General features: G+C 48.6%; 1 protein-coding gene and 1 long non-coding RNA gene across 3 annotated transcripts in view; one reads left to right on the top strand and one right to left on the bottom strand.

Moving 5' to 3' along the window:
• The window catches only part of LOC144699541 (uncharacterized), a 35,789-nt gene extending 25,444 nt beyond the window's left edge, over positions 1-10,345 (bottom strand). Inside the window, exons 1-2 of the long non-coding RNA XR_013580564.1 lie at positions 10,243-10,345; positions 2,628-2,777 (exon numbers count right to left, since the gene is read on the bottom strand). This is a non-coding gene — a long non-coding RNA (uncharacterized LOC144699541). The remainder of the gene's footprint in view (positions 1-2,627; positions 2,778-10,242) is intronic.
• Positions 10,297-22,505, top strand: part of LOC144698770 (SWI/SNF-related matrix-associated actin-dependent regulator of chromatin subfamily A containing DEAD/H box 1-like) — a 97,470-nt gene continuing 85,261 nt past the window's right edge. For both annotated transcript variants that reach the window (XR_013580551.1, XM_078570517.1), the window contains exons 1-2: positions 10,297-10,737; positions 21,138-21,312. Coding sequence is in view for 1 of the 2 variants with exons in the window: in XM_078570517.1 (XP_078426643.1) it covers positions 10,578-10,737; positions 21,138-21,312 (335 nt within the window). In the remaining variant the exon portion in view is untranslated. The remainder of the gene's footprint in view (positions 10,738-21,137; positions 21,313-22,505) is intronic.

The following is a 22,505-nucleotide window of genomic DNA, read 5'->3' as shown; positions in this document are numbered from 1 at the left end:
CCAGATGTCCTCATTATGAATGCTTGCATGAGCTCCAAGAGTCACTAACAGATCTTCTCAGCAAGGATCTGTTTACACAGGCTGAACTGGGGTGTTAACTTTGATTGGTTGGCATCTTTAGGAGGTTATAATAAGTTCTTATTTTTAAATTTTTTTTTCAATGTCTGTATGTTTCTTTGTACTAGATTAAGAGATGCGAAATGGGGAAAAGCTTCTTTATTGAAACTATGAATGGCAGTGTCAATTGGACACTTTTATAAGGTTGCAAGAGCAGTTTTTTTCAAGGCAGGTTTCTGAACGAGTGTTATTTTGACAATCATTTCAAGACTTGGCCATTGTTATTATACAGCTCATTTATTCTGTGCGTACTCGGTGAGTGGGCATGGAGTATACAGGGGGCATGGAAGGAGCATCAGAGATATGAGGGAGCATGGGTCATGGAGGGGGTATGAGGGCATGGGGGAGTGGTTGGGAGTAAGGGAGTATGGGGAATGTGGGGAGTGAGGGCTTGAAAACCTCACAGCTTTAATACAACTAGAACAAAATCCCAGAGAACCGAGGTAGGCTTTCCAGCCAGCCTGCCTTGACATTGGCCTACCTTTGTGGCTGCTATCGAACTGCTTCCAGGGTTGGCGGGTCTGAATCCATTCTGTCCCCACCTCCCTGGTACGAAAATAGCGTGTGCGGACGCCATTTATTTGGAGATGGGTTTGTTGAGTTGGGAAATTTCCTAACTCAAGCCTCCCACTTTGTCAGTTAAAAACCTGGCCCACTGTTTTTGTGATATTGATTGAGGGTTAAATATTGGTCAAAACTCTCGGGATAACTCGAACACAAAAGCCAGATACTGTGGATGTTGGGAACCTGAAATAAAAACAGAAAATGCTGGAAATACTCAGCAGGTCTGGCAATATTTGTAAAGAGAAGCAAAGTTAATGTTTCATCAGAATTGGGAAATGTTAGAAATGTAATTGCTGTCAAGGTGGAGAAATGGGGGTGGGGAAAAAAAAACGAAAGGGAAGATCTGTGATCGGGCGGAAGGCGGAAGACATTAAATGACAAGAGAGTTGACAGGAATAGCCAAAGATAACTCCTGTATCCTTTTTCAAAATAGTGCCACCAAATCTTTTACATCCACCTGAGAGAGCAGACAGGGCCTCATCTGAAAGACAGCACATCCAGCTACACAGCTCTCCCTCTGGACTTGAACCTAGAACCGTCTGATTCAGAGGCAAGAATGCTACTACCAACAAAACTACAGCTGCTTTCGGGAAAGTAACTTGCTGTCCTTATCCTGTCTGGCCTACACGCGACTCCAAACCTACAACAATACAGTTTAGAGGGACACAGTGGCGTAGTGGCAATGTCACTAGACTAGTAAGCCAGAAGCCCAGGCTAATGCCTAATGGGTTCAAATCCCACCAAGGCAGCTGGTGGAATTTAAATTCAATTAATAAATTATGGAATTGAAAGCTTGTCTCAGTAATGGTGTTCATGAAACTATTATCGATTGTCGTAAAAACCCATCTGGTTCACTAATGCTCTTTAGGGAAGAAAATCTGCTGTCCTTACCTGGTCTGGCCTACATGTGACTCCAGATCCACAATAATATGGTTGACTCTTACCTGCCCTCTGAAATGGCCCAGCGAGCCGCTCGGTTCAAGGACAATTAGGGATGGGCAACGAATGCTGACTTTGCCAGCGACACCCACATCTCATCAAAGAATAAATTATAAAAAAAAGTTGACTCTTGCCTAGCAATCTACTCAGTTGTCTTTAAAAAGGAACTAGTGATAGGAAATATGTGCTAGCCTTTCCAATAATGCCTACATTCTGTGAATGAATAAAAAAATAGAAAGCAGAGGTGCTGAAAAATGGAAAAAGTTCCGAATGATGACAGTGAGCAGTGGAATTTTATATGTGTGGGAGCATGAGTCTATATATGAGTGCTCTTTCAAAGAACCAGCACAAGCATGACAGACTGAATGGCCTTCTTCTGTGCTGCAAGTTTCTATGGGCTAGATTTTATGTACTTTCTATGGACTGTTGACAGAAAGAGGAAAGCTCTCAGCCTGACCAAAACTGCCTGGAGATGGGAGTGGAGATCAGCAGCTTTGGGATTATCCAAAGAACCTGGGATTCAGTGCCTCAGTGCAGCAATGTGGTTGACTCTTAAAAATGCCCTCTGAACAAGAACAATTAGGGATGGGCAATAAATGCTGGCCAAGTCAGTGACGCCCGCATTCCATGAATGAATAATTTTTAAAAATCACCACTCTACAGAACATACGTCTTCCTCCATTGACAGACTGGCGATTGTCTTAGAGGGCCAAACCCAGCACATTACTGAAGCAATCGTGGGTATGCATTCTGACCTACACTCCATTGCCTTGTCTCTGAGCTCAGGGGCCCAGAGCCAGGGCAATAGGAGGATGAGATACTAGGATGCACATCCAGCTCCTAGTCCCTCTCAGGGAAGCAGGGTCAGATTGACCTCATAAAGAGCAGCAGCTGACGTCATCCAGGGGCATCTCTCAGGGTGCTTCAGATGAGGACAGCCTCTCTTCTGCTCCTCTGCCATTGATACAGGTGTCTCTGAGTGCCACAGCTGTAGGTGAGCCACTTACCAGTGCAGAAGGCTCCCATCATTCCGGGGCCCTCATGACCTCAGGTGATCAGCGGACAGCGGCCAAAATGATCACAGACAAGGGGGCACAAGGGTCAGTAGCCTGTATCCACTGCAGCAGGCAGTGAGGGGGGAAACCACGCTGCCGCACCTGGAAAAGATTCAAGAAAACCCTACAGTAGTCACACTTGGGTGCACATGCGTGCATTTATGATTTCCATTATTTGCACATGTTTGAGAGTTTCTATGTACATACATTAATTATTGATTCAACATCTTCCAGAAGATCTCTGGTTTATTCAGTGTGTGTGAGATTGCCTGGTGATGGATTCCAACCATGGTGCTAAAGCGAGGGATAGGCCTCCAGCCTTTATATCTATCTTTTCTATTATCAGTGAAAAAAATGTTCTCACCAGGAATATTTTACGTGCAGGCTTCGAGGATGTAATTTTGCAGTCAATTGGCCTCAAGCTTAAATGGGCATTAATTAGAAAAATCAAAATGGCGGGCGGGCTGTCCATTTCAGAGCCCACCTGCCCACTGTATTATTTCTGACTAGCATGATGATGTGGGGTCATGATCCAACATCATCACGCGGACTACAAGAGTCCCATTTTCAGAGCATAAAATTCAGCCTTATGAATCCATGGTTATACTCCGGATTCACTACTCTTCACATAATTGAGATGCAACACAGCACAGGACAGCACAGTTTGTATAATACAAAGTATGTTAATTGGCTAAATTTTACAGGGCGTTTGAGAGGACTAGCTTAGGAGCAGGAAGGTTGGCAAAATGCTTTGGGAAGATATTGAAGCGGTGCCAGGCCTGTTCCCACCGCCATGCCATTTTGCCAGTGGTAGGAAAGATGGCCGACAGCCTAACTGCCTTGAGCCCAGTTAAGGGCATCTTCCCACTACTGCTGGCATTTCACCAGTGGCCGGGGGCCCTCCGCCAAGTTATGAGGCCAACAAGAAGACCCTGGAGGACACCCACAGGTTCTACTGTTCATTTTTGGGTACTCTTTAGCCAATGAGTGTGCCCGCCCAGCAGCAATGGTTCTTCCCCTGGCAAAGGCACCATCTGCCCTCACCAACATCCCTGAATCCCTTGCCCCCTTGCTAGGGCCTGTCTGACTTTTCATTCATTTTGTTTTCATTCATTCATGGGATCTGGGTGTAGCTCGCTAGGCCAGCATTTATTGCCCATTCCTAATTGCCCTTTAAAAGGTGGTGGTGAGCTGCCTTCTTGAAGCGTTGCAGTCCATGTGGTGTAGGTACACCCATAGTGCTGTTAGGGAGTGAGTTCCAGGATTCTGACCCAGCGACAGTGAAGGAATGGCAATATATTTTCAAGTCAGGATGGTGTGTGCCTTGGAGAGGAACTTCCAGGTGGCGGTGCTCCCATGCATCTGCTGCATTTGTCCTTCTGGATGATGGCCGTCGTGGGTTTTGGAAAATGCTGTCTAAGGAGCCTTGTGAGTTCCTGCAGTGCATCTTGTAAATGATACACACTGCTGCCAATCTGCAAGGGTGGTGGAGGAGATGGATGTTTGTGCATGGGGCCAATCAAGCAGGCTGCTTTGTCCTGGATGGTGTTGAGCTTCTTGAGTGTTGTGGGAGCTGCACTCATCCAGGTAAGTGAAGAGGTGAAGAGTATTCCATCACACTCCTGGCTTGTGCCCTGTAGATGGGCAAGCTTTGGGAAGTGAGGAGATGAGTTACTTGCCACAGGATTCCTAGCCTGTCACCTGCTCTTGTAGCCACAGTATTTATATGGCTCAAAAATAAAAATACCTGGAAAAACTCAGCAGTTCTGGCAGCATTCCTTCCAGTCCTAGTCCGGCCCCCTCCCACAACTCTTTCTCCGGTACACTGATGATTACTTCGGTGCTGCTTCATGCTCTCGTCTGGATCTGGAAAAATTTATTAACTTTGCTTCCAATTTCCACCCCTCCATCATTTTCACATGGTCCATCTCTAACACTTCCCTTCCCTTCCTTGACCTCTGTGTCTCAATTTCTGGTGACAGACTGTCCACCAATATCCATTGCAAGCCTACCGACTCCCACAGCTACCTCGACTACAGCTCCTCACACTCTATTTCCTGTAAGGACTCCATCCCATTCTCTCAGTTCCTTCGCCTCCGTTGCATCTGTTCTGATGATGCCACTTTCAAAAACAGGTCCTCTGACATGTCTTCCTTCTTCCTTAACCGAGGTTTTCCACCCACGGTGCTTGACAGGGCCCTCAACCGTATCCGGCCCATCTCCCGCGCATCCGCCCTCACACCTTCCTCTCCCTCCCAGAGACATGATAGGGTCCCCCTTGTCCTCACTTATCACCCCACCAGCCTCCGCATTCAAAGAATCATCCTCCGCCATTTCCACCAACTCCAGCATGATGCCACCACCAAACACATCTTCCCTTCACCCCGCACCGGCGGCATTCTGCAGGGATCGTTCCCCTCGGGACACCCTGGTCCACTCCTCCATCGCCCCCTACACCTCAACCCCCTCCCACAACACCTTCCCATGCAACCGCAGAAGGTGCAACACCTGCCCCTTTACTTCCCCTCTCCTCACCAAGGACCCAAACACTCCTTTCAAGTGAAGCAGCATTTCACTTGCACTTCCCTCAATTTAGTCTACTGCATTCGCTGCTCCCAATGCGGTTTCCTCTACATTGGAGAGACCAAACGCAGACTGGGTAACCGCTTTGCAGAACACCTTTGGTCTGTCTGCAAGCATGACCCAGACCTCCCCATCGCTTGCCATTTCAACACTCCACCCTGCTCTCATGCCCACATGTCTGTCCTTGGCCTGCTGCATTGTTCCAGTGAAGCTCAACGCAAACTGGAGGAACAGCACCTCATCTTCCAACTAGGCACATTACAGCCTTCCGGACTGAATATTGAGTTCAACAATTTTAGATCATGAACTCTCTCCTCCATCCCCACCACCTTTTCGATACCCCCCCACCCTTTTTTCCAATAATTTATATAGATTTTTCTTTTCCCACCTATTTCCATTATTTTTAAATGTATTTCTATCCATTGTTTTATCTCTACCTTTTAGCCTTTTTCGATTCCTTCACCCCACCCCACCCCCACTAGGGCTATCTGTACCTTGCTTGTCCTGCTTTCTATCCTTAATTAACACATTCCTTAGATAATATCACCACCTCCAACACCTTTGTCCTTTTGTCTATGACATCTTTTGGCTATCTCCACCTATCACTGGCCCCCTATCCAGCTCTACTTGTCCCAACCCCCCCTTAAACCAGCTTATATTTCACCTCTCTTCTATTTTTACGTAGTTCTGTTGAAGAGTCATACGAACTCGAAACGTTAACTGTGTTCCTCTCCACAGATGCTGCCAGACCTGCTGAGTTTTTCCAGGTATTTTTATTTTTGTTTTGGATTTCCAGCATCCACAGTTTTTTGCTTTTATCTTAGTATTTATATGGCTAGTAGAGTTCATTTTTTTGGTCAATGGTAACCCCAGGATGTTGATAGTGGGGGATTCAGCAATGGTAATGTCATTGAATGTCAGGGGCAATGGTTAGATTCTCTCTTGTTAGAGATGGTCATTGCCTGGCACTTACAAATGTTACTTGCCACTTGTCTACCCAAACCTGAATATTGTCCAGGTCTTGCTGCATTTGGACATGGTCTGCTTCTGTATCTGAGGAGTCGCAATGGTGCAATCATCAGTGATCATCCCCATTTCTAACCTTATGATGGAAGGAGGGTCACTGATGAAACATTTGAAGATGGTTGGGCTGAGGAAACTATCCAGAGGAACTCCTGCAGTGGTGACCTGGGACTGACTCTGGCACCCTCAGACCCCACTTACCAGTTTTGAGGGGCACATGTCATTGTTGCATCCTCTTCCTCCCAGTGCAACCTCAGAAATAGCCACCATTCCCGGTGACACTGCTGAGACCACTGTGCCACCAACCCCCTGATTGGGCCAGCAGCGTCCTGACCAAAATATTTATCCCTCAAATTATCCCTCAAACAACATCAGAAAAACAGATTATTTGGTCATTATGTTGTTTGTTGGAGCTAACTGTGTGCAAATTGTCTGCCACATTTCCTACATTACACAGCGACAACACTTTAGAAAGTACTTCCTTGGCTACAAAATGCTTTGAGACATCCTGTGGTTGTAAAAGAAGTTGTATAAATGCAAGTCCTTTTTTAATCCTTCTCTTGCTAAGCCATTCTCCAAAATCACTCACCTCCTGACTCCCCAAAGCCTGTTCATCATCTACAAGGCACAATTCAAGGATGTGATGGAATGCTTTCCACTTGTGCGGATGAGTGCAGCTCCTACAACACTCAAAAAGTTCAACACCATGCAGGGCAAAATAGCCTGCTTGATTGGCGCCCCATCCACCACCTTAAACATTGACTCACTCCATTACCAATGCACAGTGGCAGCGGTGCATATCATCTACAAGATGCAGTGCAGCAACTCACCAAGGCTCCTTCCACAGCGCCTTCCAAATCCGTGACCACTACCATCTAGAAGGACAAGGGCAGCAGACACATGGGAACAGCATCACCTGGAAGTTCCCCCTCCAAGCCACTCACCGTCCTGACTTAGAGTCAAAGAGTTATACCGCACAGAAACAGGCTCTTCAGCTCATCATGTCCGTACCAGCCATCAAGCACCTACCTGTTCTAATCCCATTTTCCAGCACTTGGCCTGTAGCCCTAAATGCTCTGGCATTTCAAATGCTCATCTAAGTGCTTCTTAAATGTTGTGGGGGTTCCTGCCTCTACCACCCCTTCAGGCAGATTCCAGATTCCAACCACTCCAGATGAAAATTTTTGTCCTTATCCCCTCTAAACCTCCTGCCCCTTACCTTAAATCTATGCCCCCTGGTTATTGACACCTCCGCTAAGGGGAAAAGTTTCTTCCTATCTGCCCTATCTATGCCCCTCATAATTTTGTATACCCCTAACAGGTCCCCCCTCAACCTTCTCTGCTCTAAGGAAAACAACCCTGACCTATCCAGTCTTTCTTCATAGCTGAAATGCTCCAGCCCAGGCAACACCCTCTCCAGTGCAATCACATTCTTCCTATAGTGTGGCAACCAGAACTGCACACAATACACGAGCTGTGGCCTAACTAGCATTTTATATAATGCCAACACTGCTCTTATACTATTCTTATATTCTATGCCTCTGCTAATAAAGGCACGTATTCCATATGCCTTCTTAACCACCTTATCTACCTGTGCTGCTGCCTTCAAGGATCTATGGACATGTACACCAAGGTCCCTTTGATCCTCTGTACTTTCTAGGGTCCTACCATGCATTGTGTATTCCCTTGCCGTGTTAGTCCTCCCAAAATGCATTGCCTTGCACTTGTCAGGATTAAATTTCATTTGCCACTGCTCTGCCCATCTTACCAGCCCATCTATATCGTCCTGTAATCTAAGGCTTTCCTCCTCAATATTTATGACACAACCAACTTTCATGTCATCTGCGAACTTACTGATCATACCCCCTATATTCACATCTAAATCATTAATGTACACTACAAACAGCAAAGGTCCCAGCACCGATCCCTGCGGTACACCATTCGTCACAGGCTTCCAATCGCAAAAACTACCTTTGACCATTCACCCCCTGCATCCTGCCGCTAAGCCAATTTTGGATCCAATTTGCCAAAATGCCCTGGATCCCATGGGTTCTTACCTTCTTGACCATTCTCCCATGCGGGACCTTGTTAAAAGCCTTATTGAAGTCCATGTAGACAACATCAACTACACTACCCTCATCTACACAACTAGTCACCTCCTTGAAAAATTCAATCTATTTTGTTAGACATCATCTCCCCCTAACAAAGCCAAACTGACTTTAACCATCCTGATCAATCCTTGCCTCTCCAAGTGAGATTAACGCTGTAGCTCAGAATTTTTTCCAATAGTTTCCCTACCACTGATGTTAGGCTCACTGGCCTGTAATTTCCTGGTTTAGCCCTACTACCCTTCTTGAATAATGGTACCACATTTGCTCTCCTGCAGTGTTCTGGCACCTCTCCTGTGGCCAGAGAGGATTTGAAAATTAGATTCAGAGCCCCAGCAATCTCCTCCCTTGCCTCACATAGCAGCCTGGTATACATCTCATCTGGGCCTGGGGATTTTTCCACTTTTAAGCCAGCTATAACCACTGATACCTCCTCCCTTTCAATGCTAATTTGTTCAAATATATCACAGTGACCCCTCCCTGATTTCTACACCTACATCGTTCTTCTCCATAGTGAACACAGATGGAAAGTAATCATTCAAAAACTCACCTATGCCCTCCGGCTCCAGATTGTCACTTTGGTTCCTAATATGCCCTATTCTTTCCCTGGTTATCCTTTTGCCCTTAATATATTTATGAAATGCCATGGGATTTTCCTTTATCTTGCCCACCAGTGTTTTTTCATGCCCCCTCTTTGCTCTCCTAATTACTTTTTTAAGTACCCCTCTACACTTTTTTTATTCTTCTAGGGCTTCTGCTGTTTTCAGCCCTCTGTATCTGCCATAAGCCTCATTTTTTTCCCTTATCCAATCCTCTAAATCCTTTGACAACCAGGGTTCCCTAGACTTGTTGGTCCTACTCTTCACCTTTACAGGAACATGTTGGCCCTGAACTTTCACTATTTCCTTTTTGAATGACTCCCACTGGTCTGATGTAGACTTTCCTGCAAGTAGCTGCTCCCAGTCCACTTTGGCCAGATCCAGTCTTACCATATTGAAATCAGCCTTCCTTCAATTCATGACTTTTATTTCCAGTCCATCTTTGTCCTTTCCCAGAACTACCTTAAATCTGACAGAGTTATGGCCACTATTCCTGAAACGCTCCCCCACTGACACATCTACCACTTGCCCGGCTTCATTCCCTAAGATTAGGTCCAGTACCACTCCTCTTGCAGGACTTTCTACATGCTGGCTCAAAATGTTCTCCTGGGTGTACTTTAAGAATTCCAACCCCTCGAAGCCTTTCACATTAAGACCATCCCAGTTAATATTGGGGAAGTTGAAATCTCCTACTATTATTATCCTATTATTTTTACACTTCTCTGAGATTTGCCTACATATCTGCTCCTCTATCTCCCCCTGACTATTTGGAGGCTTACAGTACTCTCCCAGCAAAGTGATTGCCTCCTTTTTGCTTTTAAGTTCTACCCATATGGCCTCATTTGAGGAACTTTCTAAGATGCCATCCCTCCTTACTGCAGTAACTGACTCATTGATCAATAGTGCAATGCCACCTCCTCTTGGGAGTAGACTTGGAAATATATCGCCACTCCTTTACCGTCGCTGGGTCAAAATCCTGGAACTCTCTCCCTATCAGCACTGTGGGTGGACCTACACCACAGGGACTGCCGCTGTTCAGTAAGGTGGCTCCCCACCACCTTCTCAAGGGCAATTAAGGGATGAGCAATAAATGCCAGCAACACCCACATCCCACGAAAGAGTAAATAAAGAAATAATGATGGTAAGGAAGTGGATGCTCCATTTTGCTGACCCTCCCACTGGTGACTCACTCTGGGAAGCCCACCCCCCGCCTTGCCCAGTGACGTCATTTGACACGCCCCTTCCCCCACTCACATTCATGCGGCCCTTCGATTGGACCATTCCACGGGATGCCCGCCAATAGGGGCGTGTGTTGCTGACGGGTCCGCGGAACGGCGCTGTTCGCGGGAAAGTCCTTTATAATAAAGAATTAGATGTGTATATAAATATATATATTACAGCGGGGTGGGTGGATCTTTTTAACGATGCACCGGAAGGCCTGAAGCCTTCTGTTCCTCAGTTCCGATACGCTGCGATCCCAGGACAGACCCGAGTTGCCGCCGCCGTCGCGAGCCGGCGGACACTGACTGTTCCAACGGATCCGCGTTCGAATCTCCTCTTTGAATCGTCCCGAACGTTCCAATTACCGGATGAGCTCCTTCAACCTCGACCGGTTCCGTTATGAGAAGAAAGCCGGCGGTGGCGGCGACTCCGTGCAGGAGAACGGCGACCGGGACCGACAGTGCGGCATCCGCCTCGGAGCCGGCACCCCGCCAGATACTGGCTTCCGGGAGGAGGCAACACCGGCAGGTGAGAGAGGGAGCCCCACCCCCACCTCCACAAACCCACATTTCCCCCTCCCCCCCATCCACATCCTCCCCCACATCCCCATCCCCACCCCCACATCCTCCCCCCACCCCCACATCCTCCCCCCATCCCCACATCCTCCCGCCATCCCCACCCCTCACATCCTCCCGCCATCCCCACCCCTCACATCCTCCCCCCAACCCCATCCCCACATCCTTCCCCCACCCCCATCCCCACATCCTCCCCCCCACCCCCATCCCCACATCCTCCCCCCATCCCCACCCCCACATCCTCCCCCCATCCCCACATCCTCCCCCCATCCCCACCCCCACATCCTCCCCCCATCCCCACCCCTCACATCCTCCCGCCATCCCCACCCCTCACATCCTCCCCCCAACCCCATCCCCACATCCTTCCCCCACCCCCATCCCCACATCCTCCCCCCCACCCCCATCCCCACATCCTCCCCCCCACCCCCATCCCCACATCCTCCCCCCACCCCCATCCCCACATCCTCCCCCCATCCCCACCCCCACATCCTCCCCCCATCCCCACCCCCACATCCTCCCCCCATCCCCACATCCTCCCCCCATCCCCACCCCCACATCCTCCCCCCATCCCCACATCCTCCCCCCATCCCCACATCCTCCCCCCATCCCCACATCCTCCCCCCATCCCCATATCCTCCCCCCATCCCCACATCCTCCCCCCATCCCCACATCCTCCCCGCCATCCCCACATCCTCCCCGCCATCCCCACCCCTCACATCCTCCCCCCACCCCCATCCCCACATCCTCCCCCCACCCCCATCCCCACATCCTCCCCCCCATCCCCATCCCCACATCCTCCCCCCCACCCCCATCCCCACATCCTCCCCCCATCCCCACATCCTCCCCCCATCCCCACATCCTCCCCCCATCCCCACATCCTCCCCCCATCCCCACATCCTCCCCCCATCCCCACATCCTCCCCCCATCCCCATCTCCCCATCCCCACCCCCCACATCCTCCCCATCCCCACATCCTCCCCATCCCCACATCCTCCCCATCCCCACATCCTCCCCCATCCCCACCCCCACATCCTCCCCCCATCCCCACATCCTCCCCCCATCCCCATCTCCCCATCCCCACCCCCCACATCCTCCCCATCCCCACATCCTCCCCATCCCCACATCCTCCCCATCCCCACATCCTCCCCCATCCCCACCCCCACATCCTCCCCCAATCCTCATTCCACCCCCACATCCTGCCCCCATCCCCACCCCCACATCCTGCCCCCATCCCCACCCCCACATCCTGCCCCCATCCCCACCCCCACATCCTGCCCCCATCCCCACCCCCACATCCTGCCCCCATCCCCACCCCCACATCCTGCCCCCATCCCCACCCCCACATCCTGCCCCCATCCCCACCCCCACATCCTGCCCCCATCCCCACCCCCACATCCTGCCCCCATCCCCACCCCCACATCCTGCCCCCATCCCCACCCCCACATCCTGCCCCCATCCCCACCCCCACATCCTGCCCCCATCCCCACCCCCACATCCTGCCCCCATCCCCACCCCCACATCCTGCCCCCATCCCCACCCCCACATCCTGCCCCCATCCCCACCCCCACATCCTGCCCCCATCCCCACCCCCACATCCTGCCCCCCATCCCCACCCCCACATCCTGCCCCCATCCCCACCCCCACATCCTGCCCCCATCCCCACCCCCACATCCTTCCCCCATCCCCACCCCCACATCCTGCCCCCCATCCCCACCCCCACGTCCTGCCCCCCATCCCCACCCCCACGTCCTGCCCCCCATCCCCACCCCCACGTCCTGCCCCCCATCCCCACCCCCACGTCCTGCCCCCCATCCCCACCCCCACGTCCTGCCCCCCATCCCCACCCCCACGTCCTGCCCCCCATCCCCACCCCCACGTCCTGCCCCCCATCCCCACCCCCACGTCCTGCCCCCCATCCCCACCCCCACGTCCTGCCCCCCATCCCCACCCCCACGTCCTGCCCCCCATCCCCACCCCCACGTCCTGCCCCCCATCCCCACCCCCACGTCCTGCCCCCCATCCCCACCCCCACGTCCTGCCCCCCATCCCCACCCCCACGTCCTGCCCCCCATCCCCACCCCCACGTCCTGCCCCCCATCCCCACCCCCACGTCCTGCCCCCCATCCCCACCCCCACGTCCTGCCCCCCATCCCCACCCCCACGTCCTGCCCCCCATCCCCACCCCCACGTCCTGCCCCCCATCCCCACCCCCACGTCCTGCCCCCCATCCCCACCCCCACGTCCTGCCCCCCATCCCCACCCCCACGTCCTGCCCCCCATCCCCACCCCCACGTCCTGCCCCCCATCCCCACCCCCACGTCCTGCCCCCCATCCCCACCCCCACGTCCTGCCCCCCATCCCCACCCCCACGTCCTGCCCCCCATCCCCACCCCCACGTCCTGCCCCCCATCCCCACCCCCACGTCCTGCCCCCCATCCCCACCCCCACGTCCTGCCCCCATCCCCACCCCCACGTCCTGCCCCCATCCCCACCCCCACGTCCTGCCCCCCATCCCCACCCCCACGTCCTGCCCCCCCATCCCCACCCCCACGTCCTGCCCCCCATCCCCACCCCCACGTCCTGCCCCCCATCCCCACCCCCACATCCTGCCCCCCATCCCCACCCCCACATCCTGCCCCCCATCCCCACCCCCACATCCTGCCCCCCATCCCCACCCCCACATCCTCCTCCCCCCATCCCCACCCCCACCTCCCCCCATCCCCACCCCCACATCCTCCTCCCCCCATCCCCACCCCCACATCCTCCCCCCCATCCCCACCCCCACATCCTCCCCACCCCCACATCCTCCCCCACCCCCACAATCCCCACGGTCGTGTACCCCCTCCCCCCAAACCCCACGGTCCCCCCACCCTCCAATCCCCACAGTCGTCCCCACGCCACCCCCCCCCTGCCAATGTCCACGGTCTCCCACCCCCACAACCACCCCAAACCCTGACTTCCTGCTGAAGCCCCTAGTATTACAGGTGCCAGTCTTCGGCCAGTTGGATTCACTGCAGTGATATCGAGAAATGCCCAAAGGCACTGGATACTGTGAAGGCTAGGGTCACCCACAACATTCTGGCAATAGCACAGAAGACCTGTGCACCAGATCTATCAATGACCCTAGCCATGCTGTTCTAGTACAGCTACAACACTGGCATCTACCCGACAATGTGGAAAATTGCCCAGGTATCTCCTGTTTGTAAAAAGCAGCATAAATCCAATCTGTCCAACAGCCACCCCCATCAGTCTACTCATTACCACTATCGAGTGGCACTTGCACGCTAGTCTGCTCACTGACACACAGTTTGGATTCCACCAGAGCCACTCGGCTCCTAAATTTATTAGAAGCTTGGTCCAAACGTGGAGGGGAGATGTGTGACTGTTCTTGACATTAAGGTAGCATTTGACTGAGTGTGCCATCAAGGAGCCCTAGCAAAATTGAAGTCAAGGGGAAAGCTCTCTACTGGTTGGAGTCATACATAGCACAAAGTTGTGGTTGTTGGAGCTCAGTATTCTCAGTCCCAGGATATTGCTGCAGGAATTCCTCAAGGCAATGTCCTGGGTCCAACCATCTTCAGCTCCATCTTCATCAGTGGCCCTACTTTTATCATAAGGCCAGAAGTGGGAATGTTTGCTGATGAAAATGCACAATTTCCAGTAACATTTGGGTTTCCTCAGACACTGTAGCAGTCCATGCCAGTATGTAGCAAGGCTTGGGCTGATAAGTGGCAAGTAATGTTTGTGCCACACAAGTGACAGGCAATGACCATCTCCAACAAGAGAGAATCTTACCACCTCCCCTTGACATTCAACGGCATTATTGTCGCTGAATTCCCCCAGTACCAATATCCAGAGGAGGTTACCCTTGACCAGAAACTGAACTGGACCAGCCTTATAAATATTGTGGCTAATAGAACAGGTCAGAGGCTGGGAATTCTGTGGCAAGTAACTCAGCTCCTGACTCCCTAAAGTATGTCCATCATCTACAAGTTACAAGCCAGGAGTATGATGCAGTACCCTCCACTTGCCTGGATGAGTACAGCTCCAACAATACTGAAGAAGCTCAACACCATTCAGGACAAAGCAACCTCCTTGATCAGCACCCTGTTGACCATCTTAAACATTCACTTCGCCACCAATGCACATTGGCAGCAGTGTGTACCATATGCAAGATGCACTGCAGCAAAACACCAACATTCCTTCGATATCAGCCTGTTCCTGCCCCACGAAACTCATTTCTTGTGACTCCATTCTCTCTCCCCCTTGTCCAGTCTCTTCCCACCTACATCCGCAATTCCTTTCACGCCCTACATCATATCAACAATTTCCAGTTTCCCTGTCCCCAACCGCCACCTCTTCACCATGGACGTCCGATCCTTCTACACATCCATCCCCCACCGGGATGGTCTGAGGGCTCTCCGCTTCTTCCTCGAACAGAGGCCCGAACAATCCCCATCCACCACTACTCTCCTCTGTTTGGCTGAACTTGTTCTCTCACTGAACAATTTCTCCTTAAACTCGTCTCACTGCCTCCAAATAAAAGGTGTGGCTATGAGTACCTGCATGGGCCCCAGTTATGCCTGTCTCTTTATTGGGTATGTGGAACATTCCTTGTTCCAGTCCTACTCTGGCCCCCTCCCACAACTCTTTCTCCGTTACATCGATGACTGCTTTGGTGCCGCTTCGTGCTCTCGTCTGGATCTGGAAAAATTTATTAATTTTGCTTCCAATTTCTGCTCCTCCATCATTTTCATCACTGACACTTCCCTTACCTCTCTGTCTCAATTTCTGGTGATAGACTGTCCACCAATATTCATTACAAGCCAACCGACTCCCACAGCTACCTCGGCTACAGCTCCTCACACCCCACTTCCCGTAAGGACTCCATCCCATTCTCTCAGTTCCTTCACCTCCGTCGCATCTGTTCTGATGATGCCACTTTCAAAAACAGTTCCTCTGACATGTCTTCCTTCTTCCTTAACAGAGGATTACCACCCACGGTGGTTGACAGGGCCCTCAACGGTGTCCAGCCCATCTCCCGCGCATCCGCCCTCACACCTTCCTCTCCCTCCCAGAGCCATGATAGGGTCCCCCTTGTGCTCACTTATCACCCCACCAGCCTGCACATTCAAAGGATCATCCTCCGCCATTTCCGCCAACTCCAGCATGATGCCACCACCAAACACATCTTCCCTTTACCCCCCTCCCCGGCGGCTTTCTGCAGGGATCGTTCCCCCCGGCACACCCTGCTCCACTCCTCCATCACTTCCTACACCTCAACCCCCTCCCACGGCACCTTCCCGTGCAACCGCAGAAGGTGCAACACCTGCCCCTTTACTTCCCCCTCCTCACCGTCCAAGGGCCCAAACACTCCTTTCAAGTAAAGCAGCCCTTCTCTTGCACTTCCTTCAATTTAGTCTACTGCATTCGCTGCTCCCAATGCGGTCTCCTCTACATTGTAGAGAGCAAACACAGACTGGGTGACCGCTTTGCGGAACACCTTTAGTCTGTCTGCAAGCATGACCCAGACCTCCCTGTCACTTGACATTTCAACACACCACCCTGCTGTCATGCCCACGTGTCCGTCCTTGACCCGCTGCAATGTTCCAGTGAAGCTCAGCGCAAACTGGAGGAACAGCACCTCATCTTCCGACTAGGCACTTTACAGCCTTCCAGGCTTAATATTGAGTTCAACAATTTCAGATAATGAACTCTCTCCTCCATCCCCACCCCCTTTCCAATCGCCCTTTTTCCAATAATTTTAAAAAAAATTTTTACAAATATATTTTTCGTTTTCCTCCTATTTTAAAATTTATTTCGATCCATTGTTTCATCTCCACCTTTTAGCCCATTTCAATCCCTTCCCCCCCACCCCACCCGCACTAGGGCCATCTGCCACTTGCTTGTCCTGCTTTCTACCCTTAATGTCCCCATTAGCACATCCTTTAGATAATATCACCACCGTCAACACCCCTTTGCCCTTTTGTCTATGACATCTTTGGCAGTCTCTTCTTGGCTTCCACCTATCACTGGCCCCCTATCGAGCTCTACCTGTCCCACCCACCCCCCTCTACCAGCTTATATTTCATCTCATTTCTATATGTCTTAGTTCTGATGAAGGGTCATATGGACTCGAAACGTCAACTGTATCCCTCCGCAGATGCTGTCAGACCTGCTGAGTTTTTCCAGGTATTTTTGTTTTTGTCCTAGATTTCCAGCATCCGCAGTATTTTGCTTTTTACCTTAAGATTCCTTAGATACCACCTTCCAAACCCCTGAACTTTACCAACTAGAAGGACAAGAACACCAGGTGCATGGGAAAATCACCACCTACGATTTCCTTCCAAGCCACACACAATATCACAGTATATTTACAGTGCAGAAGGAGCCCATTCAGCTTATCGAGTCTGCACTGGCTCTCAGAAAGAGCATTCCACCTAGTCCCACTCCCCTGCCTTATCCCCGTAACCTTGCACATTGTGTGTTCTGCTAGCAACCCAATTCCCTTTTGAATACCTTGATCGAACCTGCCTCTGCCATCCCTTCAGGAAGTTTGTTCCAGACTTGTTCCAGCCTGACTGGAAATATATCGCTGTTCACTGACTGTCATGGGATCAAAATCCTGGAACTTCCTTCCCAGCAGCAATTTTGATGTACCTGCATCTGATGGACCGCAGAGGTTCAGGAAGGCAACTCACCACCACCACCTTGAGGGAAGTTGGGGATGGGCAATAAATGCTGGACTTGCCAGCGAGAGGTCCACATCCCATGGAAGAACTTAAAAAGAAACATCCCTGGCCTATCATATTTGCCTCCCTTGCTGTTATATCCCACCCCTCATCCCGCCACTATAATCCCTGCTAGGGATTCTGGTAACCTCAGTTGCAAAACAGAAAAATTAAATGACTTACTTTCCAGCTGCTGGCAAATTAGGTTCCATTATCCAGATCTGAAGCAATCAACTTCTGTATATTAGTGATAGCCTCCATTGTTAATTTGAATTTCCTACTTTCTATTTTTCATATAGATCATAGAATAATTTAGCACAGAAGGAGACCCATTGGGCCTGCACCAGCTCTTTCGAACAGCAAATCCAGTTAGTCCTACCTCCCTGCTTTTTCTCCACGTTCCTGGATTTTTTTTCTCCTTCAAATATTCCCTTTTGAAAACTGCTGTTGAATCTGTGTTCACCACACTATCGGGCAGCACAATCCAAATCCTAATTACTCATTGTGTTTAAAAAAAATCCTCACAAAACCTCTGGTTCTTCTGCTGGTAGCCTTAAATCGGTTCCCTCTTGTCAGCTATTAGAAACAGAGTAAGTAATGAAAAACTATCTAAACCCTTCATGATTTTAAACTCTTCTTTCAAAACTTCCCTTGGCCTTCTCTTGGCTTTCTTTGCTCTGAGAAGAATCCCAGCTAATCCAATCTATCCATGTAACTGTAATTCCTCATCCCTGGAAACATTCCAGCAATTCTCTTCTGTACCCTTTTCATTGCCTTCGTATCCTTCCTATAGTGTGCTGCCCAGAATTGGACACAGTACTCCATTTGGGTCAAACTCCTTAGCATAACATCATGCCTTTCCTATTCTATGCCTCTACTTATAAACCCCAGGATCCCATATACATTATTAACTGCTCTTTTTTTTTAACCTGTCATGCCACTGTCAAAGATTTGTGAACAAACACTGCTGGGTCTGTCTGTTCTTGCATTCTTTAAAATTGTATGACTTAACTTATTGTCTCTCTTTACTCTTCCTACTAAAATGTATCGCTCACACTTTTTTATGTGACAGCATAGTGGGATTAAATTGGCCTTTGATTCCATTGTAGACAAAAATCAGGAGGGGTGTGAATCAAATGCCAACTTCCTTTCACCTGTTTGTGTTTGTTTTTGCCGAAGACCAATTTGAATTCCATGATCTTCAACTAAGAGTGTAGCTATGATCTGCCATTAAGGAGAGAAGATTTGAAAGAAACTCAGTTTTGGTTGCCAGCAGGGATGAGTGAAAAGCTGCAATTGTATGACTGACACAAAACGAACATAAACGGGGATATCAGATACAAAAACAGAAATACCTGGAAAAACTCAGCAGGTCTGGCAGCATCGGCGGAGAAGAACAAAGCCGACGTTTCGAGTCCTCATGACCCTTCAACAGAACTTCTGTTGAAGGGTCATGAGGACTCGAAAAGTCGGCTTTGTTCTTCTCCGCCGATGCTGCCAGACCTGCTGAGTTTTTCCAGGTATTTCTGTTTTTGTTTTGGATTTCCAGCATCTGCAGTTTTTTGTTTTTATCTCTGGGGATATCAGATAGCCAGTTCTTGATTCAAAATTAGTGAATTTGAATAGTAGATAATTCTGGTTTTTATACAAAAAAGGCTACTTTAAGTTATCAGGAGTAGGCTATAACAACTTCATGGAAGGTGATAATGTTTGGACTACTCAGGAAAGCAATCAAGACTAATAATCAGTTATTTTAAGAGGGAGTTGGCTAGAATTTTGGTGCAAAAATCATTTGCAGTTTGGTTATTGAACTGTGAATGGTCCAAGGAATACTCTGGTACAAAATTTCAACACTCGGAGTCCAGATGCAATATTCAAATGGTTCCTTTATTACGCATGCAGGGAGCAAATGCTGGGCCATCCAGGCACTTCTTCACTGAGGTTCAAATGAGCACAGTTTATATATTTTTTACTATGGGTTACAACTTAATTATATTAGTTAGACAAAGGCTACAACACAATGACCTCCCCCGGTGGGCTGATAATTGCGTTCTTGTACAGTAATTGCAGTGCAGAGACTGGGTATTGTCCTTTTGGAGACAGCAAAGAATGTATGTTTGTTCTTTCCAAAAGGTTTATGGGAGCTGACTGGATGAGGCTCAAGGCCATCAGACGGTGTGAAATGGCCTTTCCCATTTCTTGATCGAGTCATCCCGTGTCTCCCATTTCCTAATTGCAAATTTACAGCTGAGCCCTTTGTACAAGTTTTTAGCTTTCATGTAAGGCTGTGATTGTCTGTGTATGCTTTGGCGTCCTAGCTGCTGGCCCTGGCTGACACTTGAAAATAAATCCAAATTTTCTGCACCTTCAGACTGTATTCTATTTGTGAAGTTGTTCAGATGGAACAAAATTGTCTTTCCTAGTCCTGTACTTTTTAGTGTTACTTATTCATATAGTTCTTTATCAAATGGCTTTGGATTTTTTAACTTTGATTATAATTTGTAGTTGTTCAATATAGTTAGAACAGTGTATACAGCAGTCAGATCTTACTATTTTAGTCTCTGCTAATTATTTCATAAATTCATGTTTATAAAAATACTATTTGCAAGATGCGTATATATGAAGACATCATGTCATCATCATCACTGCTACGCATTTATATCAAAAATCTCCCAACTACTGATCTGACAGTTTTTGCCTGCACTTGGGAGTTGGGTGGGGTGGGGGAGAGCAGGAAACTAAAATTGAGTTCCTCTCTCCTCCCTTCCCTAATTTGGGCTAGATTTGCATTCATGGGTGAGGGATGGAAGGACAATATGCTTTAATTTTTTAAAAATTGTAATCTTGTAGAACCTTTACTCCCTCTTGTAAAGGATAAATAAATGGTTTTATAAACCTGATCCAGACAAATGGAGGAAAATAACTATAGGCCACCAGCCAAAATTATTGTGGTTAGGATAATTTAACTATGCACCTCTTGGAAGTTGCGGGTGAATGTACTCTTCCACGCTGCAAAAAGATGTGTTGATTATTGTATAGGCATTGGTAAGTTATTTATTAGATTCATTGTTTTACTAAACCAGAACTTTTTAACAGATAATCAAGTGGTGTTTTTTTTTTCAAAGTAGCTCTGATGTCCCAAAAGGGATTGAGAGCCAGGAGGCAGGGCAAACAAAGGTAGCAAACCATTTCAAACCTTTAATAGTATTGAAATAAACTTCAACTGTTTAACCGAAATTTCTAAAAACTGTTAGCATTGGAGCAAAAAGAGATATGATAGGAATAAGGTACTACAGTGAGCATGTGCTTCTTGTTTAAAATTTGAAAATAAGGTACAGATTCGTGCATACTATATTGGGCTTGGCAAAGGGTTTCTCCTTAAACGGTTGCATTTGCCATGGGTTATGTTTAGAGGTGGGTCGAAGTTTCAGTAAATATTGTTATAGCAGTCTCCCCTGCCACTGAGGATAGATAACCAGATAAATAAGCATCAGTTTTTAAAATATATTTTGACATCTAAAATTTTAATGAAACAGTGCATTGATTCATATGATCATCCAATCTTCACACAGCGACTTCCATTACAATTTTAAAAAACATTGTTTCCCTTTTTAATTATTTAGTGACCATTGTACCAGAGACACCAGAAGGAAAGCAGTCGAACCTGTTATCATATTTTAGGAGAAAAGAAAAGGGAGTCCTTTTTCTCGACTCTGAATCTGAAAATGAAGAACCATGCAAGATCAATTTATCATGTCCAGCAGTAAATGGAAGGCCAAAGGGATGCATTCAAAAACTGTAAGTGTTACTTTATACACTGTGTCTAATCACTCATTTACATGTGTACCATATTTACCTAGAATTGATAGCAGTGGTTTATATTCGGTGAAATTAATCTGCAGTAAAATTTTTAGAAGTTATTTCTCTCCCCAACTGTTCTATTTTGAACAGTTTAACCCCTTGCTAGAGTATGATTCACAAGTATATTGACTGCTGTGTGGCACTTCAAATTTTTATTATTCATGTGTGATTCTTGACTGCAATATTTCCTCTAAGTTGCCCAGCAACCCAAAGTCTCCACACAAACTGTGCAATTATAAAAAAAATTGCCCACATGCTCCACAAAAAATTAGAGGGACCACTGCTTGACTGTATGTTAGCAAGCCCAGAAAAAGGGGTGAGCATCATATCAGATCAATTTGTTGCCTGTTTTCTACATATGCAATTCCAGCAATGGGCGCTAAATAGCACAAAGGAGTTGAGAACCCTTGATGTTTTCTCTCCTTAGCCCAGGGAATGGGAATTGAATCTTCCTGGTTTGTATAGTTTAATTACTGGCTGGTAAGCTTATTGAGTTATCACAGAGTTGTTGGTATTGTGCCTATTGATTAATTTTTAGCTAGCTTTGCTTTCCCCATCAAATTGAGAGCTCTTCAAGCTACCTCCTTGGTTCATCCCTTCATAATTGTTTGCATGAGATTTAATTAATAATTTTCTACATGGTACTTTTTCTTCGTAAAATATAAAATGATCCTGGTTTTGGAAAGACTTGTCTGCTCACTCATCCAATCCAAGTACTTCCAAAGAGTAAGAGAAAGTGAATATAAAGAATGAAGAAGAGTAAGAAGTGAGAAGGAAGAGTTGAAGGACCCAAGTGGGGGGGAGAGAGAAGTGAATCAAAACTTGGACTATATAAATATAGATTGTTGTTGTAAAGCCCCACTGTTCCATTGCTCATGCTGTGCCAAGTTGAGCTCATACATCCGGCAACTTGCAAGGCAAAAACAGCTCTGAGCTGAAGAGCACAGCCAAAAGCCTAAATACAGCATATGCTGCAACATGCCCCATTCCAGGGAAATCTTTCTGGTATCTACCTGCAAAACGTGATGGCAAAACTCGAAAGTCAGGGTGAAGCAGCATGATTGAATGGGGCTCCCACTCTTGAGATGGGAAAGAAAGACTTGGAATCATAAAATGATACAGCGCAGCAA

The sequence above is a fragment of the Cetorhinus maximus genome, chromosome 1, assembly GCF_964194155.1.
Source record: "Cetorhinus maximus chromosome 1, sCetMax3.hap1.1, whole genome shotgun sequence".
In the NCBI taxonomy this organism is placed as follows: domain Eukaryota; kingdom Metazoa; phylum Chordata; class Chondrichthyes; order Lamniformes; family Cetorhinidae; genus Cetorhinus; species Cetorhinus maximus.
This window is presented reverse-complemented; position numbering and strand designations above follow the sequence as displayed.